Here is a 26,826-nt window from a genome sequence, read left to right as displayed (position 1 = left end):
TAACCACTGCACCACTGTGCTGCCCACAGACAAAACAGGCATCACCAAAAATACTATTAATTCATTAATCTTTTTTTTGTACAAACAAATACTTTATAGATGCTTATGTCGTCTGTGTGTGGCAGTGTAACAGGGTTAAAATATGTTCTGATACAGTTCTGCATCTTTGATTTCACAAAGAAATCCTTTGCATTTGTTCTTCATGCACATGTGGTGAGTTTACTTTTATCTTATTGAGATTCATTAGTATTTTCCTAGATGGCACCCGTAGTCTCCCCCAAACCGGGAGAATGGTCTGACTGCAGAACACTGGGCATCTCCGCTAGGAGGATCTCCACTGTGGGACCAGAAACCACATGATCTCCACTCCTGGGCCGGACATGACGTTATGCAAACTTCAGAAACAGAGCCGAAGTATAGGATAGAGTTATCATTTTTATTGTTAATAATTATTATAGCATTATTATAATAATTTGTATAATATATGTATATACATGTGTCTGTATAATGTTAAACATTATTGCAACATCTTATATATAATTATCCCATATAAAAGTATTATTATTACTAATAATAAATCATAATAATGTACAATAATAATATAGGATATTATTATTATTATCTCCTCTGGGATTATATCGCATCACTCTGTATAACGTAGGATGTACCACCACTAGGGGGCGCCGAATCACATGACTTCCACAATAGCGTGGAGTGGCGTCAGTGCAGCATCGTGAACTAACTTTAATAATCCAGCCTGCTGAGTTCTCTTTAGTAGCGTCGTGTCCGGGCAGGAGTGGAGTTTCCAGCCCACAGTAGAGACCCTCCTGGCGGAGTCTGCAGCCAGATGTAATCAGTTCGTGCTCCTTATCTTTCTCTCTTCTAAACCGGCGCTGATGCCGGACTCTGCTCAGTCTGCGGGTAGCGCTGCTGTGAAGAGGCTTGCGGTTCGAAGGAAGGTTATATTTTAAACTAAAGACGCTCACTTTTAGTATTAATCTCTGATGCCGTCTTGTGGTAAATATGCTTGTGATGAATATGTCTGATGAATGTCGCTGCTTTGTAATTTTATTTACCCGTAATTAAGCTGTTAGTTTAGCTCGCGCAGCATTTCCCACCGGCGTCGCGCGCCGTCCGATGTTTCCTGAGCTATTTCATAAACTTCAGTTCCCGCTTCGTTAAGGGAAGCTGTGCTTTTTTTTATATTGTACAGAAACATAAAGTACAGGCTGCCTGATGGTATTAATAATAATAATTCTTCCTCTTGCCTACAGACTCCTGCCAGCTGACGCTGGACCCCAACACAGCAAACAGCCGCCTGTCTCTGTCAGAGGGGAACAGGAAGGTGACAGGGGGGGCAGAGGAGCAGCCATATCCTGATCATCCAGAGAGATTTGACTACTGGGACCAAGTTCTGTGCAGAGAGAGTCTGACTGGTCGCTGTTACTGGGAGGCTGAGTGGAGTGGATATGAAGCCTGGATAGGAGTGACTTATAAAGGAATCAGGAGGAAAGGAGACAGTCTTGACTGTGGGCTTGGAGCCAATGACAAGTCATGGAGTCTGTGCTGCTCTCCTGACAAATACTCTGTCCGGCACAATGATAAAGAGACTGTCATACCCATAAAGCCCTCAGGCTCCCGCAGAGTAGGAGTGTATCTGGACTGGGCGGCTGGTACTCTGTCCTTCTACAGAGTCTCCTCTGATGGACTGACCCTCCTGTACAGCTTCACCTCCTCATTCACTGAACCCCTCTATCCAGGGTTTTTGGTTTATTGTCCAAACTCCTCCGTGTCACTGTGACGTGTTGCTGGTTCTCCTGGCAAAAAGGTAAAATCTCTGCTTTTTAACCTTTATAATCCTTTTTACTCTGAAATGTATGTTTGACAGAAATAAATGCCTGTGTTCAGGGAGCTGAATAAACATGAAAAATATTTTATAGTTTTTCTCTCTGATTAAAATGTAACTAAATGTAATCCTGATGAGTGGGGGGCCTTTCCCCCTCCCCTGTATATGTACATTTTATATATTTATACCTATTTACTGTATTTCCTCCCTGTACAATGACAATGAAGGCTTTCTGTTCTGTCCTATTAATGTCCTGCTTCAGTGTCACCCAAAGCATAACTGAGTAACATAATGAAACCACAGTCTGGTGGATTAAGTTAAATTCACTTTACTGCTGCAGCTGAACATAACTTACACAATGACACTAAATCAATGTATATAATAATCATTTAACTGGAGACATAACAGAAACAACAAACTTTAAATTATATTGTGTTACTGCCCTGGTTCAGTGGATTAAAGTAAATAAAATTATTAATTTATTTTATTAAAATTTCTTTTATGAAATAATTATTTAATAATTTATTAATTATTAATTACTTTAAGAATAAAGTACTATTATATTACCATTATTTACCATTACCATTATATTATACTATATTATCATTATTATTACATTATATTATCTCTCTCTCTCTCTCTCTCTCTCTATATATATATATATATATATATATATCTATATATATATATATATATGTGTCTGTGTGTGTGTGTGTGTATGTATATATATATATATATATATATATATATTCATTCATACATACATACACATACACACACAAATAGCACCCAGATAGATCACACACAGGTTTGTAATTATATCTTTGTGTGGACTCTCCATTCATTACTATGGGGAAAATCTAATTAGCATAACAACCTTAACCGGGCACAGTATATGGGTAAGTGTGTGTGTATGTGCATGCATAGTGTAACTGGGCACTCTACATGAATGTGTGTGTGTGTATGTGTGTGTGTGTGTGCTCTAACTGGGCACTGTGTGTGTGTGTGTGTGTGTGCTCCAACTGGGCGTTCGGTGTGTGTGTGTAAACCAGACTTTACTGAACATGTCTATATCTCATTAGGTTTAATAGTTAGTGTGTGTGTGTGTGTGTGTAGGTGTATATGCTCTAACTGGGTGCTCTGTGTGTGTGTGTGTGTCCTTGTCACTGCACTGGGGCACTGGGATCCACACTGACCACAGGGTGGACTAACCTGTTGGCCACACCAACACCTCTTCCAGCAGTAGCCCAGCTTTCCTAGTTGGTCTCCCATCCAAGTACTGGCCAGGCCCAAAGCTGCTTCAGATGCATTACCTGGTCTGGCCTGCAGGTGGTGTGGCTGCTGACATCTCAAAAAGAAAGAAAGTGATTGATCAATCAATCAAATAAACAATATATGATAACTGTTGAAACACTTTACCATGAAATGTAGGTAATGATTAAAAACCTTAAAAATCTTTTTGTATTAGTGAGCAGGACCAGGTGACAAACTGTTTCTGTCAGTGTTCTAGGGTTCTAGGTAGCTTTTATTAATGTTTTACATTATGTATCTTACATTTGCAATGAGGACATTGTGGAGGACAGTTTGCTTGAAATAACATGTTTTATAAAGCTACTTTTCATGCATATTTATGCATATAATGTCCTGGGGACAGAAACGGCACGGATTTGGCAGAATACCCCGAAACGGCTCGTCCATGAGGATCCTGTGGCTGCGGTAACGTTAGCTGTATGTTCCATATTCAGTCCTCCGGCTGTAGCATCATTCAGCATTTCAGGCACTTTTTAATCACAGACTTTTCATGTCCGTGGGCAGAGATGCACACCGATTATTTTTCATTCCGAGCCCTTTGCTGTCTGTGCCAAGTCTTGGTATTATCTAAGAAAAGAGGCGATCTCTGCTGTAACAAGATATCGCTTCAGAAATTGGAGTCTATGGTGACTCTTGCACACCGTTTGGTTTTCCTTATTACTTCACGGGTGAATATTAATTAATAGCTGAATGTTCGCATGTACACTTCACGTTCAGTAGCTGGTGGTGATTGGACACAGTGCGGTTATTAATGAAGATGAATAAAAATCTGAAATCATCTGCAGTGTCATGATGTGAATATCAAGTGGTGTGCATTGTGCCCCATAGATCATTGCTTAAACCAGACTTTACTGAACATGTCTATATCTCATTAGGTTTAATGGTTAGTCAATGTAACTTTTGGCTGGTACTGTATGAACATAAATGAAAGCATCAATAGCAATCTCTACAATATTCTTTGAATATTGATAGAGGTGTTTTGGTCAAAAAAATTATTTTGTCCATTTCTCCCAGCCTAGAAATAACATCATATGAACTTGATGTCATGAACTTATGAACTCATCATGAAAACAAAAGCTTCACTATTTCCTAAAACCTCTTTGATCGATGTAGGGGTGTGTCATCTTTCATCACCAAACTCATCAAATTGTTCTTGCCTCTCAACAAAAACTCTACTCTCTCTGCCCAATTCAAAGAGCTCAGTTAAGTTTTGAAACCTTTGGCATGGGGATTGTGACTGTTCATGCATGTCAATCATCTAAAAGCAAATATATCCGTCACACACCGATCGTGCTGATCCTCCTGTGCCACGCCCCCCTCGTTATCCTCATGTCGATTCCCAGTGTTTCACGACTGTTTTCAATTGTCTGTATTAGTTCGATGTATTTAAGTTCACGTCAGAGTTTGTTTCCCTAGTTCTGTCATTGTAGTGTCGTGCATTGTGATAGTCGTTTAATAGTTCCGTGTTGTTGGTTTCCCTGTTATGCCCCTTCGTTCTCCGATTAAATCCTTTTATTTAACCCAATTCCTGCTTTCGTCCGCCTGTTTCCCTGGTCCGTGTTTTACACGTCATGACAGAATGACAGAACTCGAAAAGAAGACGCCGACCTTGACCGAGGATCAATACCTCGGTCTGATTAATGAGACTCTGCATTGGCTTGAGCGGTCGGAGGTAAGGGAGGACCCCGCTCTGCAAGCCCTTGCTATCCGGGCGAGGGATACCCTCGAGGAGCTCTCCCTGCCCGAAGACACGCACCTCGCAGACGAGGTGCATGAGGACCTGCGGCGGCTGAGACGTGGGGTTGCAGAGGCTAACATGAGGCAAGTAGCCACCGACTGCGGCATGCCTTTTGGTCTCCTGTCCCCGCTTCCTGAGGTGCCCCAGACTCTGCAACCCGCGGCAACAAGCAGAAGGAAAAGGCGGAGGAGCCGGAAAAAGGAAGACGCGATGGAGGTCTTCCTGCGGACAGTAGTGGTGTGCGATACTACAAGATTTGGTATCGATGCGATACCAAGTAAATACAGGGAAAGTATCGCCGATACGATACCGATATCGATACTTCTTAATTACTTAATATAAATTAGGAAATGAGTCATACTACAATGCAATTCTTACTTGAATGCCTTCTTCACATACTGGACGATTAACCAAATAAAGCAGCGCAACATTACAGTAACTAACAATAAATAAACCACTAACTTACGTGTACTATTAGAGCATTTATGTCATTTATTTAAACTTTATTTTACCAGGTATATTAACTGAAAACCAGTTCCCACTGCTTTACGTGATATTCGGGAGAAATAGCAGATTACGCATCGGAACTGCCTGGGATATAAACGTCATGCGTCTAACAGAAACTCTTCAGCCAATAAGGGCAAAGGTGTGTCGTCATTTGGCGGTTCCATTTTGTGCAGCCGGGTGAGAGGTCGAAGTGCATCTAACCGTAATGCATTACGTCAGGATCAGAATGGCTTTAAGCAAGTCGAACGCACTCAAGGACCGGACTGGGGAAACAAAATGAAACGCGGACTTAATACGGAGGACTAATAACAACAACCAGAAACAGTTGATCACATGTGCACGCGCCTGTTTGATAGCCTGGCGCCGCTGAGTCATGTGACAGCTGGGAACGGCATTTGAGAGCAGTAGCGCGAACACAGACAGCCGCAGTGCATTCGGGAGAGAGATTGAAACTGAAGTATCGATCTCATTAAACTGGTATCGATCAATATCAATACCAACATTATTATCGATATTATCGATACTTGGATCGATCCGCCCACCACTAGCGGACAGTTTCGCTCTCCGCCGCCTGCTTTGCTGCGTGTCGGGAGGACCCGCCCCCGATTCTGAACCCGACGGTGTTCGCTCCGGAGATGACCGTTGCCACCATCTCACAGCAGCCGCTCACCGCTTCGCTGGCCTCATTAGCAGCGCACCCCTTCTCCGGTGTTCCGGGCAAATCGGTTTCCCTATGTTTCCCCTGTCTATCAGGAAATAATATTTCCCCTAATATTAAAGCAAAGAGGTATGTGAAATGTCTGAAAATCACTCAGGTACATTATTACATGTGAATATACTGTATTGTTATTAGTACCGAGGCCCAGAGTTGCTGTAGCCTATACCTGTTTTACCAGGGGGGGAACCAAGTATACTGGATGTCAGGAAATAATGTTTCTCCTAATATTTAGGCAAATATGTATGTGAGATGTCTGAAAATCACTCAGGTACATTATTACATGTGAATAAAGTAGATCGTCACGAATAATATAGTCTTATAAGCAATACTATACCGTTTTCATCAAGAAATATGTCTATCCAGCGAATTAAATACTTTCATTTATTATCTTTAAAAACAAAAAACATCGAAAAGGCATGTGGTGTTTTAAAATATATGGCTTGTTTACCACAAGAGCTTCATTAAAAAGACATGAAAACAGCGAAACCGTGTACAAATCAGCGCGCGACAGGGGCAACATATATAGGGAAACTGAATTGCCTGGAACACCGGGACTCGCCTGGCCCTTAACCCTCTGGTGCATAGCGGTCACTACAGTGGACAGCAGTTTAAACGTCATTTTCTCCCAAATGCAATGCTTTGTATGGTGGAATTGCATTTCCGCCATTAGTTAGGATTTCATAATTCATGCATCAGCGGGTTAAAGGGGCCAGGTCCATTTGGGACGCTATACCGCGGGTTCCGCGGTTTCGGAGGCGGACGGCGCCCCCCGTGGTTCTCGTGCCTGCAGCTGCTTCTCCAGTGACTCCTGTGCCTGCAGCTCCGCCTGCCGAGGCGCCCCCTGCTGGCCGCATGATGTTGGCGCCCGCCGAGGCGCCCCCTGCTGGCCACACGCCCGCGGCCCAGCCTGTCCTGCCTGCAGTCCCTACTGCTATCGCCGCTCTGCCCGCGGCAACCTCTGCTGCAGCTGCCATCGCTGCCACGCCCGAGGTGCACGCAGAGGCGCCCCCTGCTGGCCGCACGCCCGAGGCCCTGGTCTGCCAGACTTACGCTCCTCTCTCCATAGTGGAGGAACTAGAGTGGGATCCCTAGGGGATCTTCTTGACTCCTCCCATGATATTCCCCGTGACTCCTTCCGTGCTTTCCCCAGTGACTTCCCCCTTGACCTCTCCAGTGACTCCTCCACCCTTGCCCCAGAGCAGCAAGTCCCGGCCAGGTCCCCGCCTTTCAGTCTCCCGAAAAGGGAGGGGACACCGGCGCCGTGGTCGGGTCCCGCCCGCCCTACCCCCTGGCTCGCCTTTGGTTCCCCTGGCTGTGGCTCGGCTCTCGCCTGCGGGTCCTCGGGCTCCTGCTCGGTAGTCGCCTGTGGGGTCCCTGGCTTCGGCTCGGAGGTCGCCTCCGGTTCCGCCTTCGGTGCCCCGTCGGCTGGCTGCTGTCCCGCCTCCGGCGCTTCGTCGGTCGCCTGCGGGTCCCCCATCTCCGGGTCGGCGGTCGCCTGCGCCTTGGCCGGCGGTGGCTGTGCCTTCGTCTGCCGCGGCTGCTGCTCCCTTCTCCCCTTTGCCTGGGTCCCCTTTTTCTCCCTCCTTGCGCCGTCCGTCCGTCCCTCTGCCCTCCTCCTTGCGTTTCCTCCGGCTCCCCCCTCACGCTCGCCTAGGGTCCCTTCGGCTTCGGCCTCGCGGTCGCCTGCTGCCCCTGCGGCTTCCGCCCCTCGCCTGCCTGGGTTCCCTGCAGCTCCCCGTTTCCCCCTGCCCTTCTCCTCTGTGCCCCCTGCCTTTGTGCCTCCTGTGTTTGTCCCTGGTCCCTCTGTGCCTTTCGGTCCTTTTGTGTCCCCTGTGTCTGCTCCTTGTCCTCCTGTTTCTCCTTCGTTCGCCCCTGGCCCCTTTGTTCCTCCCGTTGGTGTTCCCCCTATGTCTCCTGTGCTGTTGTCCCTGTGCTTGTTGGCTTTTCCTGTGGTTTGTTGTTTGTTGTCTGAGTTCCTGTCCTTCTGTCTGTTCTGTGTGTCTGTCTTGTGCCCTGTGTCTGGTTGCATATTTTTTGCTTTTGTTTTCCAGGTCCTGCGTCCCCGGTTCCGTCTGTCCGCTCCCCTGGGGCGTGCCCAGTATGCGCGCCTTTGGGGGGGGGGGTTCTGTCACACCCCGATCGTGCTGATCCTTCTGTGCCACGCCCCCCTCGTTAACCTCATGTCGATTCCCAGTGTTTCACGACTGTTTTCAATTGTCTGTATTAGTTCGATGTATTTAAGTTCACGTCAGAGTTTGTTTCCCTAGTTCTGTCATTGTAGTGTCGTGCATTGTGATAGTTGTTTAGTTCCGTGTTGTTGTTTTCCCTGTTATGCCCCTTCGTTCTCCGATTTAAATCCTTTTATTTAACCCCATTCCTGCTTTCGTCCGCCTGTTTCCCTGGTCCGTGTTTTACGCGTCATGACAATATGCATTATAACAGGAGGAATCTGAATCATCAGCATAAATAACATGTTTCCTTTTATCATTAGCTAATTATTGAAATATAGCAGCAATGTTTTTCACTATTTGCTTCATGGTTATTAAACTTTGCATGTAACATTACCTCAGTGAACTGTGAACAGCCGAGGTCCCTCAATGTGCGCAGAGCTGCTGTCACAGAGCGACTCAGTGTTTGCACAACCACGGACACCATTTTCTGTGAATCAAAATTCGCATGCTTGTCTGTGATTTTGTTGACTGCATGCAGCCCTTCTTTTGCTTGGATATCATTCACAGGGTTCGTACGGGTGCTGGAAATCCTGGAAAATGCTTGATTTTTAATATAGTGTTTTCAAGGTTAGAAAAGTGCTTGGATTTTGGACAATGTGCTTGAACCTGCTTGAATTTGAAATTGCATTGCTTTCATAATAATTCGTTATCTTACGGAGTAGTTTTCCTTTTAGCTAAAAATGCATTTTGCACGTAACAAAAATAACTCCGCTCGAGTCCGCGCTTGTGGCTGTAGTGGTGTAATCGTGCATTCCATTTGCCTCGGGATCCGATTTTCGGATTCCGATATTACGTCACATCCGCTAAAAACTCGGGAAAACCGAGTCGGATATAGTAGCAATACCATGGATCCATATGGAAAAAGCAAGATTTTTTGCTTAGCCGGACAACTTGTCGGATTTAAGGTACCTCAGTTTAAATGGCCTTTATCTTCGTTCACTTACAATTAGCCCGAACTACCTTAAATCCGACAAATAATCCGACTAATCATGAAATCCAATTCTAGAACGGTTAATTGGTAGCCATTGTTACCAATATCACTTGATAACACATTACGCGCGGTGCTTCACGTATAAAACTCCGTAGCAACACGTCCACACATAAATTGGACGATATAGTGTGTGCGACCGATTTAATGAGCCACAAATGAGAAGTAGTGCTTAAACAGGATAAAGCTACAACTTTCCCTTCTGTTGATAAAGGGCGCAGCCATCTTCGATTCTGAACTCGGGATCCTCTGCGTTATCCGAGATATTTCTCGGATCTCCGAGAAATGGGAGCGCGCATGTCATCACTTCCGGCTTCGAAACTCGGAATCCGAGTTCCTAGGGCAAATGGAATGCACGATAACAGTCTAAAGGGCACTTCCTTGCCAATTTGTTATTGATCGTGTAATTCACGCGAAAGTATTCAACAATTTAAGTTGAAATGTCATATTGTGTTTTTTTTAATAGCACAATGGATTTAAATGTGAAAAAGTACATACAGCATATATAAACGTAATTTACCGCGGTTGTTAGGTGCTGGAAAAGCATAAAAATGCACCTTGAAAGTGCTTGAAAAGTGCTGGAATTTGAAGTTGGAAAAGGTGTAAGAACCCTGCATTCAGATGATCTATGTATGTCCAGTTGATCTGGCCAGTGGTTATGCTTATTGGGCTGTAGGCCTGCAAAATATTTCATGTCAACTTCAAAACGTGCCAAGGATCCATCATCACAAACACCTTCGCACCAGTCAATGGATGTGCAAAAAAAGTTTTAACAGTTCACCAGGGTTGACCTTCAGCCGGCATCCAAGCTGGTTACACATGCTGACATTGGAGGCAAGTCCATCCATGGTAACAGGTTAGGGTTAGTTTTTCTACAAGTGCATTCTTGACAGTGATATGAATAAAATAATAACACACACACACTCCCCCTCCCTCCCTGTCAGTTTCACAGACACACACACACTCCCCCTCCCTCCCTGTCAGGTTCCCAGACACACACACACTCCCCCTCCCTCCCTGTCAGGTTCCCAGACACACACACACTCCCCCCTCCCTCCCTGTCAGTTTCACAGACACACACACACTCCCCCTCCTTCCCTGTCAGTATCACAGACACACACACTCCCCCTCCCTCCCTGTCAGTATCACAGACACACACACATACTCCCCCTCCCTCCCTGTCAGTTTCACAGACACACACTCCCCCTCCCTCCCTGTCAGTTTCACAGACACACACACACACTCCCCCCTCCCTCCCTGTCAATGATCCAGATGTATACAAAGCATTTAATAGATCCACATCTTCAGTAGATCCCTGGAGCTGTGTGAAGTTCCCTCCTGCTTCAAGCACTCCACCATTATCCCAGTCCCCAAGAAACCCTCCATCACAGGACTGAATGACTACAGACCTGTCGCGTTGACATCTGTGGTCATGAAATCCTTCGAACGCCTGGTTTTAGCCCATCTGAAGGACATTACAGGACACCAACCGGACTCCCTGCAGTTTGCCTATCGGGCAAACAGGTCGGTGGATGATGCAGTGAATATGGGGCTGCATTATATCCTGCAACATCTCGACCGGCCAGGAACTTATGCCAGGATCCTGTTTGTGGACTTTAGTTCGGCTTTCAACACCATTGTGCCTAATCTCCTCTCCTCCAAACTCTCCCAGCTCAACGTGTCATCAGCTACCTGTCAGTGGATCACCAGCTTCCTGACAGACAGGAAGCAGCAAGTAAGGCTGGGGGAGATCACTTCTGAAACACGGTCCCTCAGTATTGGTGCCCCCCAAGGATGTGTCCTCTCCCCACTGCTCTTCTCCCTCTACACCAATGACTGCACCTCCAGGAAGTCAGCTGTAAAACTCCTGAAGTTTGCAGACGACACCACCATCATTGGACTCATGCAGGATGGTGATGAGTCTGCATACCGTCAGGAAGTTGAGCGGCTGGTACTCTGGTGCAGTCAGCACAAGCTGGAGCTGAACACGCACAAGACTGTAGAGATGACAGTGGATTTCAGGAGACATCTGTCAACACTGCTCCCCCTCACCATATCAGACAACCCGGTGTCTACTGTGGAGCTCTTCAAGTTACTGGGTACCACCATTTCCCAGGAACTGAAGTGGGAGACCAACATCTCCTCCATCATCAAAAAGGCCCAGCAGAGGATGTACTTCCTGAGACAACTGAGGAAGTGCAGTCTTCCACAGGAGCTGCTGATCCAATTCTACTCTGCAGTCATTGAGTCTGTCCTCTGCTCCTCCATCACAGTCTGGTATGGAGCAGCCACTAAACAGGACAGGAACAGACTGCAGCGAGCTGTACAGACAGCAGGAAAAATCAACGGTGCCCCCCTGCCCTCCATCCAGGACTTGTACTGCTCAAGGACTAGGAAACAGGCTGATAAAATCATTTCAGATCTGTCACACCCTGGACACAATCTCTTCCAGCTCCTCCCCTCTGGCAGGCGCTACAAAACTCTGTACACAAAAACCACCAGACACAGGAGCAGCTTCTTCCCTCAGGCCATCACCCTCATAAACAGCTAAGCTGTCACCTGCCTTCTGTCAATTTCCCCCCTGTTGCTCTCTACCTCGAACCTTAATTGCACAGTGTTACCCACGTGTGTATATTTATAATATTTATAATTTGTCACATTTGTATTTTTTGTACAGTGTAATTTATTGTTTGTATCCTGTCGCTTATTGTCTGTGTATGAGAGAGTCTCAAGCTGCCGGAAACAAATTCCTTGTGTGCCCCAGCACACTTGGCGAATAAAAGCTGATTCTGATTCTGATTTGTAGGTAAAGGTGATGTAATTATATCACTTATGCAAAAACAAGAAAAAAATCCATTTATTCAACAAAAGAAATTAACTATGATGCCAATTTCCATTGAGGAAAAACTTAGGACACCCTCACATTCATTACTATTGAAAATGCCCAGAATTTGATTCCGGGCAGCACATTAGGTGAAAATGGTTAGAATATTGTTACACAACCCAGGAGTTTCCGTTGCTGTTTTGCCTGTACATTTTTTATTTTGTTTTCTTTTTTGTTGTTGTTTGTAATAAGGTCATGTGGCTTGTTCTTTTGTAACTTGTTTGTGGCTTGTGTGAACAAGTGATTGGGCAATGACTACTGCTGGTGCACATGCTTCTTTTCTGATTAGGGTTAGTTTCTGGGTGAACGTGGGACCTTCAGGCATCTGGAAATTGCACCTAAGGAAGAGCCACACATGTGAAGGTCCACAGTTCTTTTCCTGATGTCTTGGTTGATTTCTCTTGATTTTCCCATGATGTCAAAGAAAGAGGCTCTGTGTTTGAGGTGTTCCTTTATATGCATCCACAGGTGTGCCACCAATTAACTCAAATGGAATCAATTAACCTATCAGAAGCATCTTAAGCTCAGAATGGAATCATTTGGAGTTTAATTTTTTTCGGCATTCTTGCTCTCTAGCTGACTTGCTTGACTTGCATTAATGGTCAAAGGAAAAAATAATTTCCATAATGTTTCATCATAAACATTTCTGAAAAACGTGTTAAGTCTGCTTTAAAAAATTGCAATTCACTAGCAGCCTGTGATGATAGGGTGTCGGACAAAGTCACTCAATGCCTGATGCTGTAAACAAATAATGTATTTAGAATGACATTTATTGTGACATTACTGATACTGATTTATCGTGTTGTCCTACTCTGTTACAGGATCAGGAAAGAAATTGAAAACTACAGAGGACCAGGCAAAGGAGGAGATGGTAAGATACAGAGAGGAAGCTCCCCTGTCTCTCAGTGTCAGTCCACTGGACTGGTGGAAAGTGCATCAAAGCCAGTATCCTCTCTTGTCACACATTGCAGAGAGATACCTGAGTAACCCAGGGACTCGTGTCTCCTCTGAGTGAGTTTTCTCTCCCGCAGGGGATATTATTACAGCTCAGAGGAGTGCACTCACGCCAGACCATCCTCATCAAATTCTATTTCTTAACAAAAATTACAAGATACAAGATATCATTTTTGAAATTCTATTCCTTAACAAAAATCAGAAGTTGAAGTAGGTCTACCATTGTATCCATGTTGTTTTTTGTATCCATGTTCATTTTTAAAGTACAGTGGACACATGCAAATAACATTTGCGTTGGTTTACAGTATGTTTACAGTTTATTAACATCATACTGACTGTCTGTTTTATTTTCTTTATAAGAACAGTTAATATGCACAGTGTTTTTCCTCCTACATCAGTCTGTTCACTGAGGATAAGGAGTGTCTGTGTGCATATGCACCTTATTCTTTATATGTTTACATTTCAGCTCAGTCCTCTACCAGCACCACACCAGCCTTAGATAACTGACTGGTCACTTTAATATCCTATTTTCAATCTTATGCACTTTATCTTAACTTTTTGGTGTCCACTAGTTCACTGTGTTAAAATGCAAAGACAATCAAGTTAAAATTCAATTGAGTTATGTTGTTTTGGCTGAATTATTAATGTAATGTGATTCATTAAGACAACCCAGATCGTACACAGCAACTTGCATTTCAGCTCTATTTTTACATTTTCAGTGAACTGTAGAATGTTGCAATATATCGCCATATGTATAGCATCACAATATATCGTGATATAATCGTATCGTGACCCATGTATACGTATCGTATCGTGAGGTCCTTGCCAATACCCACCCCTAGTAGACATATTCACATGATAGCAGCCATAACGGGATGGAAATGAATAAATATAAAGTGTTACGTAGTGCGGCGCAGGGTGTGCAGTAAAGAGTCAAATGTGGGGGGTGGCAGCGTGCTGGTCAGGAGCCGGACTGCTTGGGGGAAGAAGCTATTGGACAGTCGTGCAGACCTGGGGCCTCATGTATAAATGTCGCGTACATCCGTTTCCATGCTTACGTCGAGATGTATACAAACGGAACTTGGCGTACCGCTACGCACATTCTCACGGCAGCTCCAGACATGGCGTACGCACGTTTCTGCTCGGTTTTGTAAAAGGGCGGCACCCAGTGGCAAGTCATTGCTACTGTGGTTTCCCTTTTTAAACTCACAATCATAATGCTGACTTTATCCAATACACCGACATTAATTGTATGTTGTTCACAAATGTACGGCACCTGATTTTAATCAATTTAGATGGATGGATGGATGGATGTAACAATTAAACGATGCAGAAAATGACCAAACTATTACAACTACACTGTCAGAAAAAAAGGTACCGCAGGGGTACAATTTTGTTCTTAGGAGAACAAAAAATATAATGGTACCTTTAAAGGTCCACAATTGGTCCTTAGGGTACAATTATGTTCCCAAAACGAGTTATAAAGGTACAACTTTTCAGATTCAGATGTGAAAGGTACATTTTTGTACCTTGAATTTATTTCATTTTTATTCATATATTTATTTTAAGTTTAGCCCTAATTAGAGTAGATCTAACTATGTGTTTTTATTTTTTGTTTATTAATTTAATTTGTGTCAACTCATGATAAAATCAAGACACACATTAAAAGATATCAAGACACACATTTAAATATATAATTAACAAACATAATGCTAATGGAATTATTTAATAAAATATTTTGAACAACTGTTGATGTTGTTTTGTTGTAATATTATAGTCAGAAAATCTTTTTTATTAAATGTATTTTTTATTATTTTACAACTTTTAAATTTTGACCTTTGCGTTATTTTTTAAGATGCTGAATGAAATTTGGAATAAGGACAATGCGGAATGGCTACGTTTAATTACACTCAAGTAATTAGATTCAAAACTTGCTTAGGTAGACGTAAATGTTGTTGCCCCTTTAAGAAACTTTCCCGCGCTTGGCTGGAGTTGTGGGTGTTCGGACAGAACCTCGCACGGATTTCAACGCGAAGTCTGTTTTGGAGTTAATATTTCGGTAAATGCCGAATAATATAATAATATAAGCTTATTTTTACACGTGTGTCGCCATGTTCGGTTGATTTTTGTTGAACTTGGTGTTTCCTCTGCTCTAAGCCCGTTAAAAGTGCTTGCGTCAGACTGGCTGGTGTACGTTGGCCTACAGGATGGAGCTGACAATGATGTCTACCGCTCACTTAATAAAGGAGTTAATACAATTTGGTATCGAAGTCACTGAAGAGGAGAGGAAAAAATTTGAAGGTGAGTATGCTGTTATGTTTTTTTTAAAAGTCTGGACCGTTTTCTTGAGGATTTTCTCGGTGTAACGTTAACGCACTTTAACTTTATATACTTCATCTCTTTAACTGCCTCTCATACCTTGTTGCTTAAATAATAATAACTTTGACCACCACGTAATATATTTGCAATATTAACACTTGTACGGCAATTAGTGATTAACATTTTACATTCTGAGGCAGTTTTTCCCACCCATTTTGTAATAAGGCGCACCTAGAGTTGACCAACGCACTCGGTATACATAGCAATTTGTGGTGAGACGGCAAAGCAAGTGATTAATTAAGTAAAATGACGGCAGCCACGCTAATATTTATTTGTTACAAACATGAGAGTAGGTGTTTGTATGCGGGGGGAGTAGTCTCCCTCACTTTTAATCTCACGTTTTTTTCCGGTAACGTTAGGTGTGTTCATTTTCATGGGCCAGTGTGAATAAATCTAGATTTAAATGCAAAGAGACAAAATCGTCAGGTCAAGCATAGACTTTTTATTCGTATCCAAAATGAGGGAATGTGTACATTATAGATTGAGCGCTGAACACGCTCATGCAGTGTTTTTTTATTCATAATGAAAGCCGGAGGGCGCTCTCCAACGGATCCAGAAGTAATAACTTGTGACCTGCCAGGAAATCCCTAATATGGACAAAGGCATCTAGCTATAGCTGTAGCTAAACTGAATAAAAAACAGAAACATTTTGGATTGATAAAACAAATAGGCTAATGTTACTTGACAATAAATACACATTTGCAACCATATATGTTTTTTCCATCTCCAGGTAATAAAGTATAAGAATACTGCAATGCTACTTAATATAAAATTTATTACAGTTTAAAAATAATTCAAGATAAAATATATATTTGCCTTATTCTGTAATTAAAGAAAATCCAACAGTGTATTTGATTTTTTTATCCAGTTAATAGAAAAAGCTTAAAAACTGGTTTAGTACATGCTTCAGTTGGATGGGTAATTAAATGATACTTTTCTTCTTTTTTACGTTATTAGACAATGACGTGGATGGAGAGACTGTTGACATTGGACTGACTGAGTCAATGATTTCATTCCTCTTTGAGGGATCATTTAAAAAACAAGCAAAATTTCATCGATTTATTCAGCAGATGAAGGAGACAGTGACATTAACTCTTGAACCTGTGCCTGTAGAATCCCAGTCATCAGCTGGAGCAAGGTAATTGCTGTTTAATAATATTTCATTTGTTTCAGTGAACTATTCTAATAACAAATCTTCAAAGTAGCTAGGTAGCTATTTCCCATGCTTCTCTACATATTGCTTTACTGTACTTCTACTAGTGCTTAGTTCATCAATTTCTTGTATCTGTAATATAATGTATTAGAGATGCTCTAAAGTTTCAGTCATTTCTTCGTCAAAAATATCAACAAAAAATACTACTTGAGCAGATAAGATAACAGAACCTTTGACATGGACAATAAAACAGAGTGCACAGTCTCAGCCAGTCTGCCCAGAATTTTTGGTGCATCACTATTATTTATGTTTACTGTATAATTATTTATTAGGTTACCACAGTGTATAAATTGACAACTAAGATGATCAAGTAAATGGTAGAGCACATATTTTAAATAAAACTTGTTTGGTAAAATTCTGAAGTTAGTGTTATTGTTTAACGCAATAATTTGTATTTTCAGGAATGAAAATGCTACTTTACAGTATTTGTGCTATGTTATGTATACCTGCATCATTGCAGTGTCTAATTATTATTTTCTATTTTTGCCATAGTAATATCAGCCTGTCAACAGCTTTTCCTGCAGTTTTTGAAGTTCCGAAGTTTCCATTTGACGTTCAGGCCAAGTTGGACCGAAAAGAATGCCGACTAATGTCATCAGACCGAAACAAAATTATTAGAACATTGTATGAAAGCATGGCTCAGTACAAAATGTAAGTATTTCTCATTACCTATACCAAGGTTTTAATCTCTTACATTCAGTTTTATACAACATTTAATGCTACACTGATGTGTTTAAAATATTTTTGTAGGTATCCAACTAATGAAGAGTATGTTCAAGTGGCTAAAACCCTGACTCTGAGGTATCCCTTTTTGAAAGACAAAGAGGGCAATTGATATGTAAGTAGCTGGTTTACCTTTAATGTTTTACTCTTGGTTCTTGGTTCATGCAGATTACTATTATTATTATTTATTGTTTTTTTGTTTTTTAATAGCACACTTGGCACATGTCTCTGAAACGCAAGTTTAAATTTGAGCGGACACCTTTGGTTGACATTGAAGAAGTAAAAAGACTTAAACAGAAGTTTGGTCATTCAAAAAAGTCTCTGCAACCTGAAGAAAGTAGTTCAAGTAAACAAATTACAAGGCCTTTGGTGAGAGCATATGTTTATAATATTTTTACACTTTTTACCAGTGTATTGCTCTTACATTAAGTGCCGAGATGCAACATTTTCATTATTCTCTTGCCTAGAAATGCATCAGGGATGCATCAAAATAAAAATTCTTGGCAAAAATCGAAACTTCTAGATGCACAGAAATTTCCTGCAGTGAAATTAAATTCTACCTGATTTGTTTTTGTCTATGCACAAGGAGATTGCTGCTTTTGGAGAGGATGCTACATCAGTAGAGGGACATGTGAAAGTCCTGCAGGACCAGTATAGAAGGACACAGCCAGATACTCGCATTGTTGAAGAGCGAATGAGGAGGACATTTGCCTGGAGGCGACAGGAGATTGCTAGTGGTATGACTGTTGAAGATGCCGTCAACAAATATCCATTCTTGAAGAGTCCATCAGGGGTTAGTGTGCAAATTACAATTCTGAAATTACACATGTAGAATGCTAAAAAAAAGTGTATAAGATCCTCTGATTTATTTATGCTTGTCTTTTTCAATTAACTGCAGCTTTATCAAGAAACTGGTTTCCTGCATAAATGTGTTCATCTGAACCGCCACTTTCAAGAAAATTTTGGACACATTGCATCCTGTCACGTTCGGGCTTAAGGCGAGCAGGGAAGCAGGCGAAAGCAGCCAGGAAGTCAGGGTAACGGGGTTTATTGCACGCAGACTGACAGGTACGGACACTACAATGACAGATCTGGGGTACACTGACTTAGACACGGACTAAATACCAGACACAGGCTAAGGGTAACGAATCACAAGTAAGAGACAATCAGGGAATCACACGAGGTAACGAGGTGGGCGTGGCACACATCGGGAGCGGACGGAGCGGGGCGTGACAGCATCCAGTGTGCTACGGCTTGCTCAAGGGAAATCCCCTTTAGCAAAGCCGCACAAAGAAGCTCGAGAAGAATCTCTCATTGAAGACCATCTTGGTAATTGACTCCTAAACCTTATTTAGCACTTTATTAAGCCTATCAAATTCTTGCCTTTGGATAGATTTTTACATATTTGTTTATCACATCTTATGTTCCAGGAATTGATTTTAAGGCAGCACTTCTCATGTTGCCAGCCTTGTTAAGAGAGAAACTTGAACATTTCATTGTGCTTGGAGAGGTGCGTATATAGTACTCTGTTTTGTATTTCTGTGCAATTTTTAAACTGTATTTATTGTGGCCATATACAAATGGGTGAATAATAATTATCTTAGTCTTTATGCATGTCAATTTTCTCTCCATCAGTTTAGTCAACTGCTGAGAACATTTGACTGATACAGAATTTGTTTTGTGCTTTGTCATTTAGAGTGAACCATCTTCACCGTATCCAACTGTTCAAGTACAGGAGACCACTGACTGGAAAACTGTGATTACAAGAAGAGTCACTGCAGTCATCAAAGTTGATGGGATTGAGATCTGCCGGGTGAGCGGTGTGGATGAATGGGCTCTTGCAGCATTTTGTGCTTATTTTGTTTTCAATTTGACATCCATCTCATTTGAAGAACACCCTGATGTTTCTTCAGCGGTATGTGTTGAAACTTACTGTGGATGGTGATAAGCCTCTACCCACCCCAGTTACCAGAATAATCAACCTCTTACAGTAACATCAGCAAAAATGCCCTGCCTGTTCAGCTGCCCTAAATGTTCTCGAAGAACATTCACAATCATCAAGTTAATCCAGCACATTGGTCTCATTCATGCACATGAGCCAAATTTTTCAATAACTTGTGGTCTTAATAACTGTCAGAGATCATTTACAAAGTATGTGTCCTTTAGATGTCATGTTTACCGAAAACATAAAAATGCGGTGTTAAAACAGACCACTACTACTACTACGACTACGACAGCGACAGAGAGAGGTTACCTGGCAGTATAGGCGGGGCCTATTTTGTGGGCGGAGCTTAAAGCTCTGTCCCATCTGTGACGTCATAAGCGGGAGGTGGGCGTATCCTCTGTTCTGATTGGTCGGTGGGGAGGGGGGTTTTGGCCAATGGGGAGGGTGGTTTTGGCCAAATGGTATACATGCTTATGCCACGTGTTGCCGATAGGGGGTCGTATGGTTTGGGGGGGGTTGTTAAACTTTAATACAATAAAATACATTACATGTATTTTATTAATGTGTTATTTTTAACAACGTTTTTAAGGAATAATAAAACATATAGCAGGATGAACGTAAGCTAGGGCAAAACTTTAGTGATACATTTTAAACAAGTAGAGACATGCCCCAAGCGAAACACCGTATTTTTAAACAAACGACACGTCCCAAACTTTTAACTTTTAAACAAGACCAAAAGAGCAAATGCGAAACAAGCACAAGCATTTTAAACCCATTACATTTAACCAACGTATTTAAAGAAGAACAAGAAAACCTTTTAGCGATATTTACCAGTGTTAGGTTGAATAAAACATTTAACCAGCAAACATCTTAACCCCGCAACGGAGCGAAGCCGTCCGGCGGCCAGCCTGTTTGAAACTTGCGGGTCGAATGGGCGATCGCTGGGGGCAGCACGCGTGACGCAGTCGCACTCACGCAGACACACGTTCAAAATGGCCGGCGGAGGCGGGAATTGTAAACGCAAGCCCATGTCCCTTAATTGTGTGAACACGCCACCATACTGACAGAATGCGCATTAACTCTATTTGTTAATCTGACTTATTTGTAAACAGTATAAAATAATCTATTTCTAATTAAAATAAGTCGGACTCTAGCACCACAAGTCCCGACTGTTTAGCAACATTGATCTAATTTCATCAATGGCCGCCTAATCACAAGGAATAATAGAATTATCCGCTCCCAGGCTATTAGACATATGGTGTAGTCATAAAAATCGCTGATGTTTACACGAATCCATGCATCAAACAAAGAATAATGGTTCGTAAGACAACCATTTCAAAATGGTAGCAACAAACGGATAGGTCGGAATAGACCGGTCATCCGTTCCCAGGCAATTATCCATTTGTCGTAATGTCATAAAACGTCGCTAATGTTTTTCCCGAAACCGCACAGCAAACAAAGAATATTGATTGGTAAACCAGATGACAAGTATACCCCCACCAAGCTGGGGGCTTATTAAGGGGGCGAGCGCTAGGTTCACATTAACACTCACGTCAAGGACTCGAAGGAGCGAAAGAAACGGACACTTCATTTTTCTGAGCTGCGACATATCAACGTTGGAAAATGGAACTCTCGAGGTAAGCTACATTTTCATTTAAATTTAGGCTATTTTACAATTGCTGATATAGATTTTTTCTGCTGTGAAAACATATTATTGTTATTTTGACCAAGAATTTTCCATGCTGTAAAGATCCTGGCAACACGGTGATACAGAGTATTGGAATAGCGGTAAGTTTTCGAACATAGCCATGGATTTTACTGATTAAATGTGACAAAAGACTGAAAGTGTTTTTGCTCACATTTTGCAGCTGACGACGACGACACTGAACTGCGTGAACTGCTATGCACGCCAACGGTTATTTTCAGAGATAATCGTGAAGGGCCCTGGCAAGTTAGCCATAAACGGAAAAGAGCGGATAGTTTTAACGGTACGTTGGCCTATATCGCTTACCCCGTATCATTGGTTTTTCTGTATGAAATGCTTAACAGTGACTGTTCTTTAATAGACACGGCGGATGATGAATTGCTGGTCGCAGCGGCCGAAAAAATTGAAGCGGAGCTAGCAACGGAAAGCGGGCCGGGCCAGCCGACTGGACAACTGGAATTTGAGCGACCTGGGGCTTCACAAAGTGCACCATCGGACCAAGGAGGATCTGCGTGCGGTGTTCCAGCATCCTCGCCCCGTGCGTTGCCGGAATCACCGCTGTGGTCGCAAGATACCTCACCCTTAACACCTTGGCAATTACCTGTTGTAAATTCCCCAGCCGGAGCAGATTTCCGGGAGGAGCGTTTGAAGGCGCTCAAGCTTGCGTTCTTCCTTTTTCAGGATCAAATGTGTGATTTTTTGGCAGATCTGTCTGACCAGATCTAAAGAATAAACAGGGGACATGTCTGAAAAACGGTGGATGTGTAGTTTTGACGGGGCTGGGGGGTCTAGAAGGATGCATGTAAACGACGACGACGACGGTGGAGAAGCAACGATTAACCCTGATCTTCAACAGATGATTTATGAACTGAATCACGGACCCCAGGGTGAGGTTAACCCCCTTTTGCTTGCCATGATAAATGAATTAAACTCACCAAATGACCATGTGTCAATGGGTATGGAAATGGGGGACGGGGACGCGACCGAGCCTGGTGTTAGGTGCGACAACGGACTGGACGCAGATATTGAAGTGCCTGATGTAGATGACGGTGTGGCCATGCACTCTCAACTGCATCAGATGCTAACAGAGTTGAATGGCGAGAACCCGGGTGAATTTAACTTCATCTTGCAAAACTTATTAAATGACTTAAATGATGATGGGGCAGAGGAAGTGGAGCCAGAAAATATGGATATTGATAATGGGCGGCAACAACAAGGCGGGGGTGTGGGTGCAGCGGCGGCGGGGGAGCCAGAAAATATGGATGTTGATAATGGGGGTGCAGATAATGGTGATGCAAATGTTAATGTGATACGCAGGCCGCAGTTTAACAACACTGAAATAAGGCAGCGTTTTCATTTTGATGGAATCCAGCATGATGACATCGTAGACGTTTACAGGTCTGTTATACAGACATTCCAGAATTTGGTGGACAGAGTGAACAATTTAGCGGGGGATGGGGACATCATACAAATTGAATTGCAGGGGGCGTCAGTAACCAATAACACAGCTATACATGTTCGAGGCGAGATCGATCTAAATGATCTGCTATCGATGATAGATAACCTTTCACAGAGCAATGCCGAGGTTTTCAGCGATGATACGCTGGAATTGGTCGTACAAATTATTCATAATCGAAATGGTGGGGCAGCCGAACGACAGAAATTAACAAAGCTTTTAAAGTCTGACATTCTGCAAAAGAAGCTCAGATGGCTTATCGTTTCTGAAAACTGGCAATAATCTATGCTTTGCTTACTGTGTAGTCCGCCTGTTAAACCCCGACATGCCACATCAGGTTGCTGAGATCGAAGCTAAGCGTTTGCAGGAAGCAGTAGGTCTAACTGAGTCAGACATGGTGTCATTCTCAAACATAGCAGAGTTTGAGCAAATGCTCGGGGTCAAAATTGTTGTGTGGTACCGCTGTGACAAGTCTGACATTTTCAAGAAATTTCAGACAAACCCCGAGCCTTGTGATAAAACAATCTTTCTGTATCTTCAAGATCAACATTTTTTTGGTATAAAAAGCTTGAAGGCATTTTTTGGGGTGTCATACGTCTGTGATTATTGTTACGCTGCATTCAGTGTTAAAACAGATCACAAATGCAAGTATTACTGTAACGTATGTCTCAGTCCCGAGTGCCATAAGCACGCCACAACGCACATCCATTGTGAGGACTGTGGCTCTTTCTGTCGATCGCGGTATTGCTATGAGCAGCACAAAATCTCAAAGCAACAGCCAGACGGCAGTTTTTATATTTTGTGTGATTCGGTCAAGTATTGTGACAAGTGTTGCCGACGGTACGTCGTCACTAAAAAGAAACCCCCAAAGGCTCATAAATGCACACCTAATACAAGATGTGTTTTTTGTAAAGAGGACTTGACGCATGGGTGTGAACATCAGTGTTTTATCAAGCCAGTAGCACCTGAGAACCTCTCAGAGCGCTATGTGTTTTATGATTTTGAATGCAGACAAGATGTGGGGGTTCACATTGCAAATTACATCTGTTGCATTGACTATGCAGGCAATTGCTGGTCCGCTAAAGGGGACGGGTGTGTTGCGGCATTTTTTAAGAAGTACCGCAACTGTAAATACAAGGGGTATACATTCATAGCGCACAACTCTAAAGGCTATGACAGTTACCTGCTTATGAAACATTTAGTTGAAAATGGCGTCACCCCACACATTATCACGCAGGGCAGCAAACTGCTATGTGTGACAGACGAGGACTTTAACCAAAGATACATTGACTCACTTTGCTTTCTCCCCATGAAGCTGAGCGCATTCCCTGCAGCTCTGGGGTTTGAGAGCGAAAAGAAAGGCTATTTCCCCCATTTTTGGAACACTGTAGAAAATCAAAATTACATCGGCCCCTACCCGCCACCTGAGGCATACGGTGTGCAAACCATGATGGAAAAGGAAAAGAGAGAGTTTATGGCTTGGTACGACACTGTTGTTGGGGGTGTGTTTGATTTTAGGAAAGAAATGGCAGAGTACTGTAAAAATGATGTTGTCATCTTAAGAGAGGGCTGTCTCAGATTCAGGGGTGAGATCATCAACAGTTGTAATCTAGACCCTTTTCAATGTGTGACCATAGCCTCAGTGTGCATGAAACAGTTTTGCATGAGCTTTCTGCCTGAAAATACGGTCGCGCTAACCACTCCAGATAATTATATCAAGCGCCAAAAAGCATACTCCACGCCATCTATTCAATGGCTGGAATACATAGCCCATCGCGAACAACTAGAGATTCAGCACGCGCTGTGTAGAGGGGAGGTGAAAATGGGTCCCTACTACCTCGATGGCTATGCCGAAACCGGTGGGGTTCGTACGGCGTACGAATTTGCTGGTTGTTTTTTTCACGGGTGTCCAGAATGCTTTGATTCACACGAAGTGAATCCTGTAACAAAACTGCGTTTTGGGGACATGCATCAACAGTTTCAGGACAAAATCTTTGCCCTTAAAAACACATACAACCTCAATGTATATGTTATTTGGGAGCATCAGTGGAATAAATTGAAGGCTGAAAAGGCTGATGTGCAGGCATTCTTGAGAGAATTTGACTTTCCAGACCGCATCGATCCTCGGGATGCTCTGTTTGGTGGCAGAACTAACGCTCTACAACTGCACTATAAAGCGCAGAGTGATGAGCGCATAGATTACTACGACTTTACTAGCCTTTACCCCTCAGTCAACAAGTTTAAGGAGTACCCTGTAGGCCACCCTGTAATCATTTACAATGATTTTGACAGCATTGAAAACTATTTTGGGGTGATCAAAGCCAAAGTTTACCCACCGAGAGGACTTTACCTACCGGTTCTGCCTTACAGATGCGGTGGTAAACTCATGTTCACACTTTGCAGAACATGCTGTGAAGCCGAGAGGCAGGGGGGCTGTAATCATTCAGATGAGCAGAGAGCTCTGATCGGCACGTGGTGCAGTGTCGAAATCAACAAGGCTGTTGAAAAGGGCTACAAAGTCGTAAAGGTTTTTGAGGTCTGGCATTTCCCCGACCGGACAGACACACTTTTTGCTGGCTATATTAATAATCATTTAAAGGGAAAACAGGAGGCTTCCGGCTATCCCTCTTGGGCAAAGACTGCTGAGGATAAAGAGAGATACATTCAGACTTACTTTGAGAAGGAGGGCATCCGTTTGAACCCCGAGAACATCGCGGTTAACAAAGTGAAACGCCAAATTTCCAAATTGTTTCTAAACAGTCTTTGGGGAAAGTTTGGTCAGAGAATAAATCAGGCGAGCACGACTCTCATCAAAGATCCCGATGAGTTTCTCACCTTCCTTTTTTCAAAGCTGGTCAATGTGTCTCACTTTTCCTTCCTGAATGACAATGTGGCCATGGTCCAATGGCGTCACATAAAGATGGCCACTAGCATGCCGCGGCACGTCAATGTTTTTATTGCCGCTTTCACTACAGCTTATGCCAGGCTTGAGCTGTACAATCTCATGGACCGCTTGGGACGGCGCACGCTGTATCATGATACAGACTCTGTCATTTTTGTCAGCAAACCGGGTGACTGGGCGCCCCCTCTGGGCGATTTTCTCGGTGAACTAACAAGCGAGCTGGACCCCGATGATCACATTGTGGAATTTGTCTCAGGGGGACCCAAAACTTATGGGTACAGAACGGCAAAGGGCAAAACGAGCATGAAAGTGAAGGGGATCACGTTGCATAACACCAATTCAAAAGTTGTCAATATTGCATCTCTGACAGGATTGGTTCAGGACTATGTGAGTAACCCACGTGACACCCCTAGAGAGATCAGGACATCCACGCAGCAGATTGTGCGGGATAAAAGGGGTTTCCATTTAAAAAATAAGACAGTCAGCAAGTGTTTCAAGGTCGTGTACACTAAGCGGCAATGAAAAAGGAAGAACGCAAGCTTGAGCGCCTTCAAACGCTCCTCCCGGAAATCTGCTCCGGCTGGGGAATTTACAACAGGTAATTGCCAAGGTGTTAAGGGTGAGGTATCTTGCGACCACAGCGGTGATTCCGGCAACGCACGGGGCGAGGATGCTGGAACACCGCACGCAGATCCTCCTTGGTCCGATGGTGCACTTTGTGAAGCCCCAGGTCGCTCAAATTCCAGTTGTCCAGTCGGCTGGCCCGGCCCGCTTTCCGTTGCTAGCTCCGCTTCAATTTTTTCGGCCGCTGCGACCAGCAATTCATCATCCGCCGTGTCTATTAAAGAACAGTCACTGTTAAGCATTTCATACAGAAAAACCAATGATACGGGGTAAGCGATATAGGCCAACGTACCGTTAAAACTATCCGCTCTTTTCCGTTTATGGCTAACTTGCCAGGGCCCTTCACGATTATCTCTGAAAATAACCGTTGGCGTGCATAGCAGTTCACGCAGTTCAGTGTCGTCGTCGTCAGCTGCAAAATGTGAGCAAAAACACTTTCAGTCTTTTGTCACATTTAATCAGTAAAATCCATGGCTATGTTCGAAAACTTACCGCTATTCCAATTCTCTGTATCACCGTGTTGCCAGGATCTTTACAGCATGGAAAATTCTTGGTCAAAATAACAATAATATGTTTTCACAGCAGAAAAAATCTATATCAGCAATTGTAAAATAGCCTAAATTTAAATGAAAATGTAGCTTACCTCGAGAGTTCCATTTTCCAACGTTGATATGTCGCAGCTCAGAAAAATGAAGTGTCCGT

General features: G+C 43.1%; 2 protein-coding genes and 1 long non-coding RNA gene across 6 annotated transcripts in view; all 3 read left to right on the top strand.

The window, feature by feature from the left end:
* LOC140588729 (NLR family CARD domain-containing protein 3-like) overlaps positions 1-2,088 on the top strand; it is a 300,771-nt gene extending 298,683 nt beyond the window's left edge. Inside the window, exon 9 of the mRNA XM_072710669.1 lies at positions 1,275-2,088. Coding sequence (XP_072566770.1) covers positions 1,275-1,801 — 527 coding nt within the window. The 3' untranslated portion in view covers positions 1,802-2,088. The remainder of the gene's footprint in view (positions 1-1,274) is intronic.
* The window catches only part of LOC140588728 (uncharacterized), a 462,332-nt gene that overhangs the window by 161,714 nt on the left and 273,792 nt on the right, over positions 1-26,826 (top strand). The gene's annotated exons all lie outside the window — the stretch shown is intronic.
* LOC111841632 (uncharacterized) lies at positions 15,139-26,039 on the top strand. Of its 4 annotated transcripts, none has more exons than XR_011989916.1 (12): positions 15,139-15,236; positions 15,335-15,478; positions 16,624-16,694; positions 17,262-17,420; positions 17,520-17,607; positions 17,703-17,861; positions 18,079-18,285; positions 18,391-18,821; positions 18,923-19,002; positions 19,189-21,225; positions 21,306-21,425; positions 21,504-26,039. It is a non-coding gene; the product is annotated as an uncharacterized lncRNA (long non-coding RNA). The 4 variants fall into 4 exon arrangements; XR_011989915.1 differs by having other exon boundaries at positions 16,514-16,694; positions 18,082-18,285; XR_011989914.1 differs by having other exon boundaries at positions 16,514-16,694; positions 18,079-18,229.

The sequence above is a fragment of the Paramormyrops kingsleyae genome, chromosome 4 (assembly GCF_048594095.1).
Source record: "Paramormyrops kingsleyae isolate MSU_618 chromosome 4, PKINGS_0.4, whole genome shotgun sequence".
NCBI lineage: Eukaryota > Metazoa > Chordata > Actinopteri > Osteoglossiformes > Mormyridae > Paramormyrops > Paramormyrops kingsleyae.
This window is presented reverse-complemented; position numbering and strand designations above follow the sequence as displayed.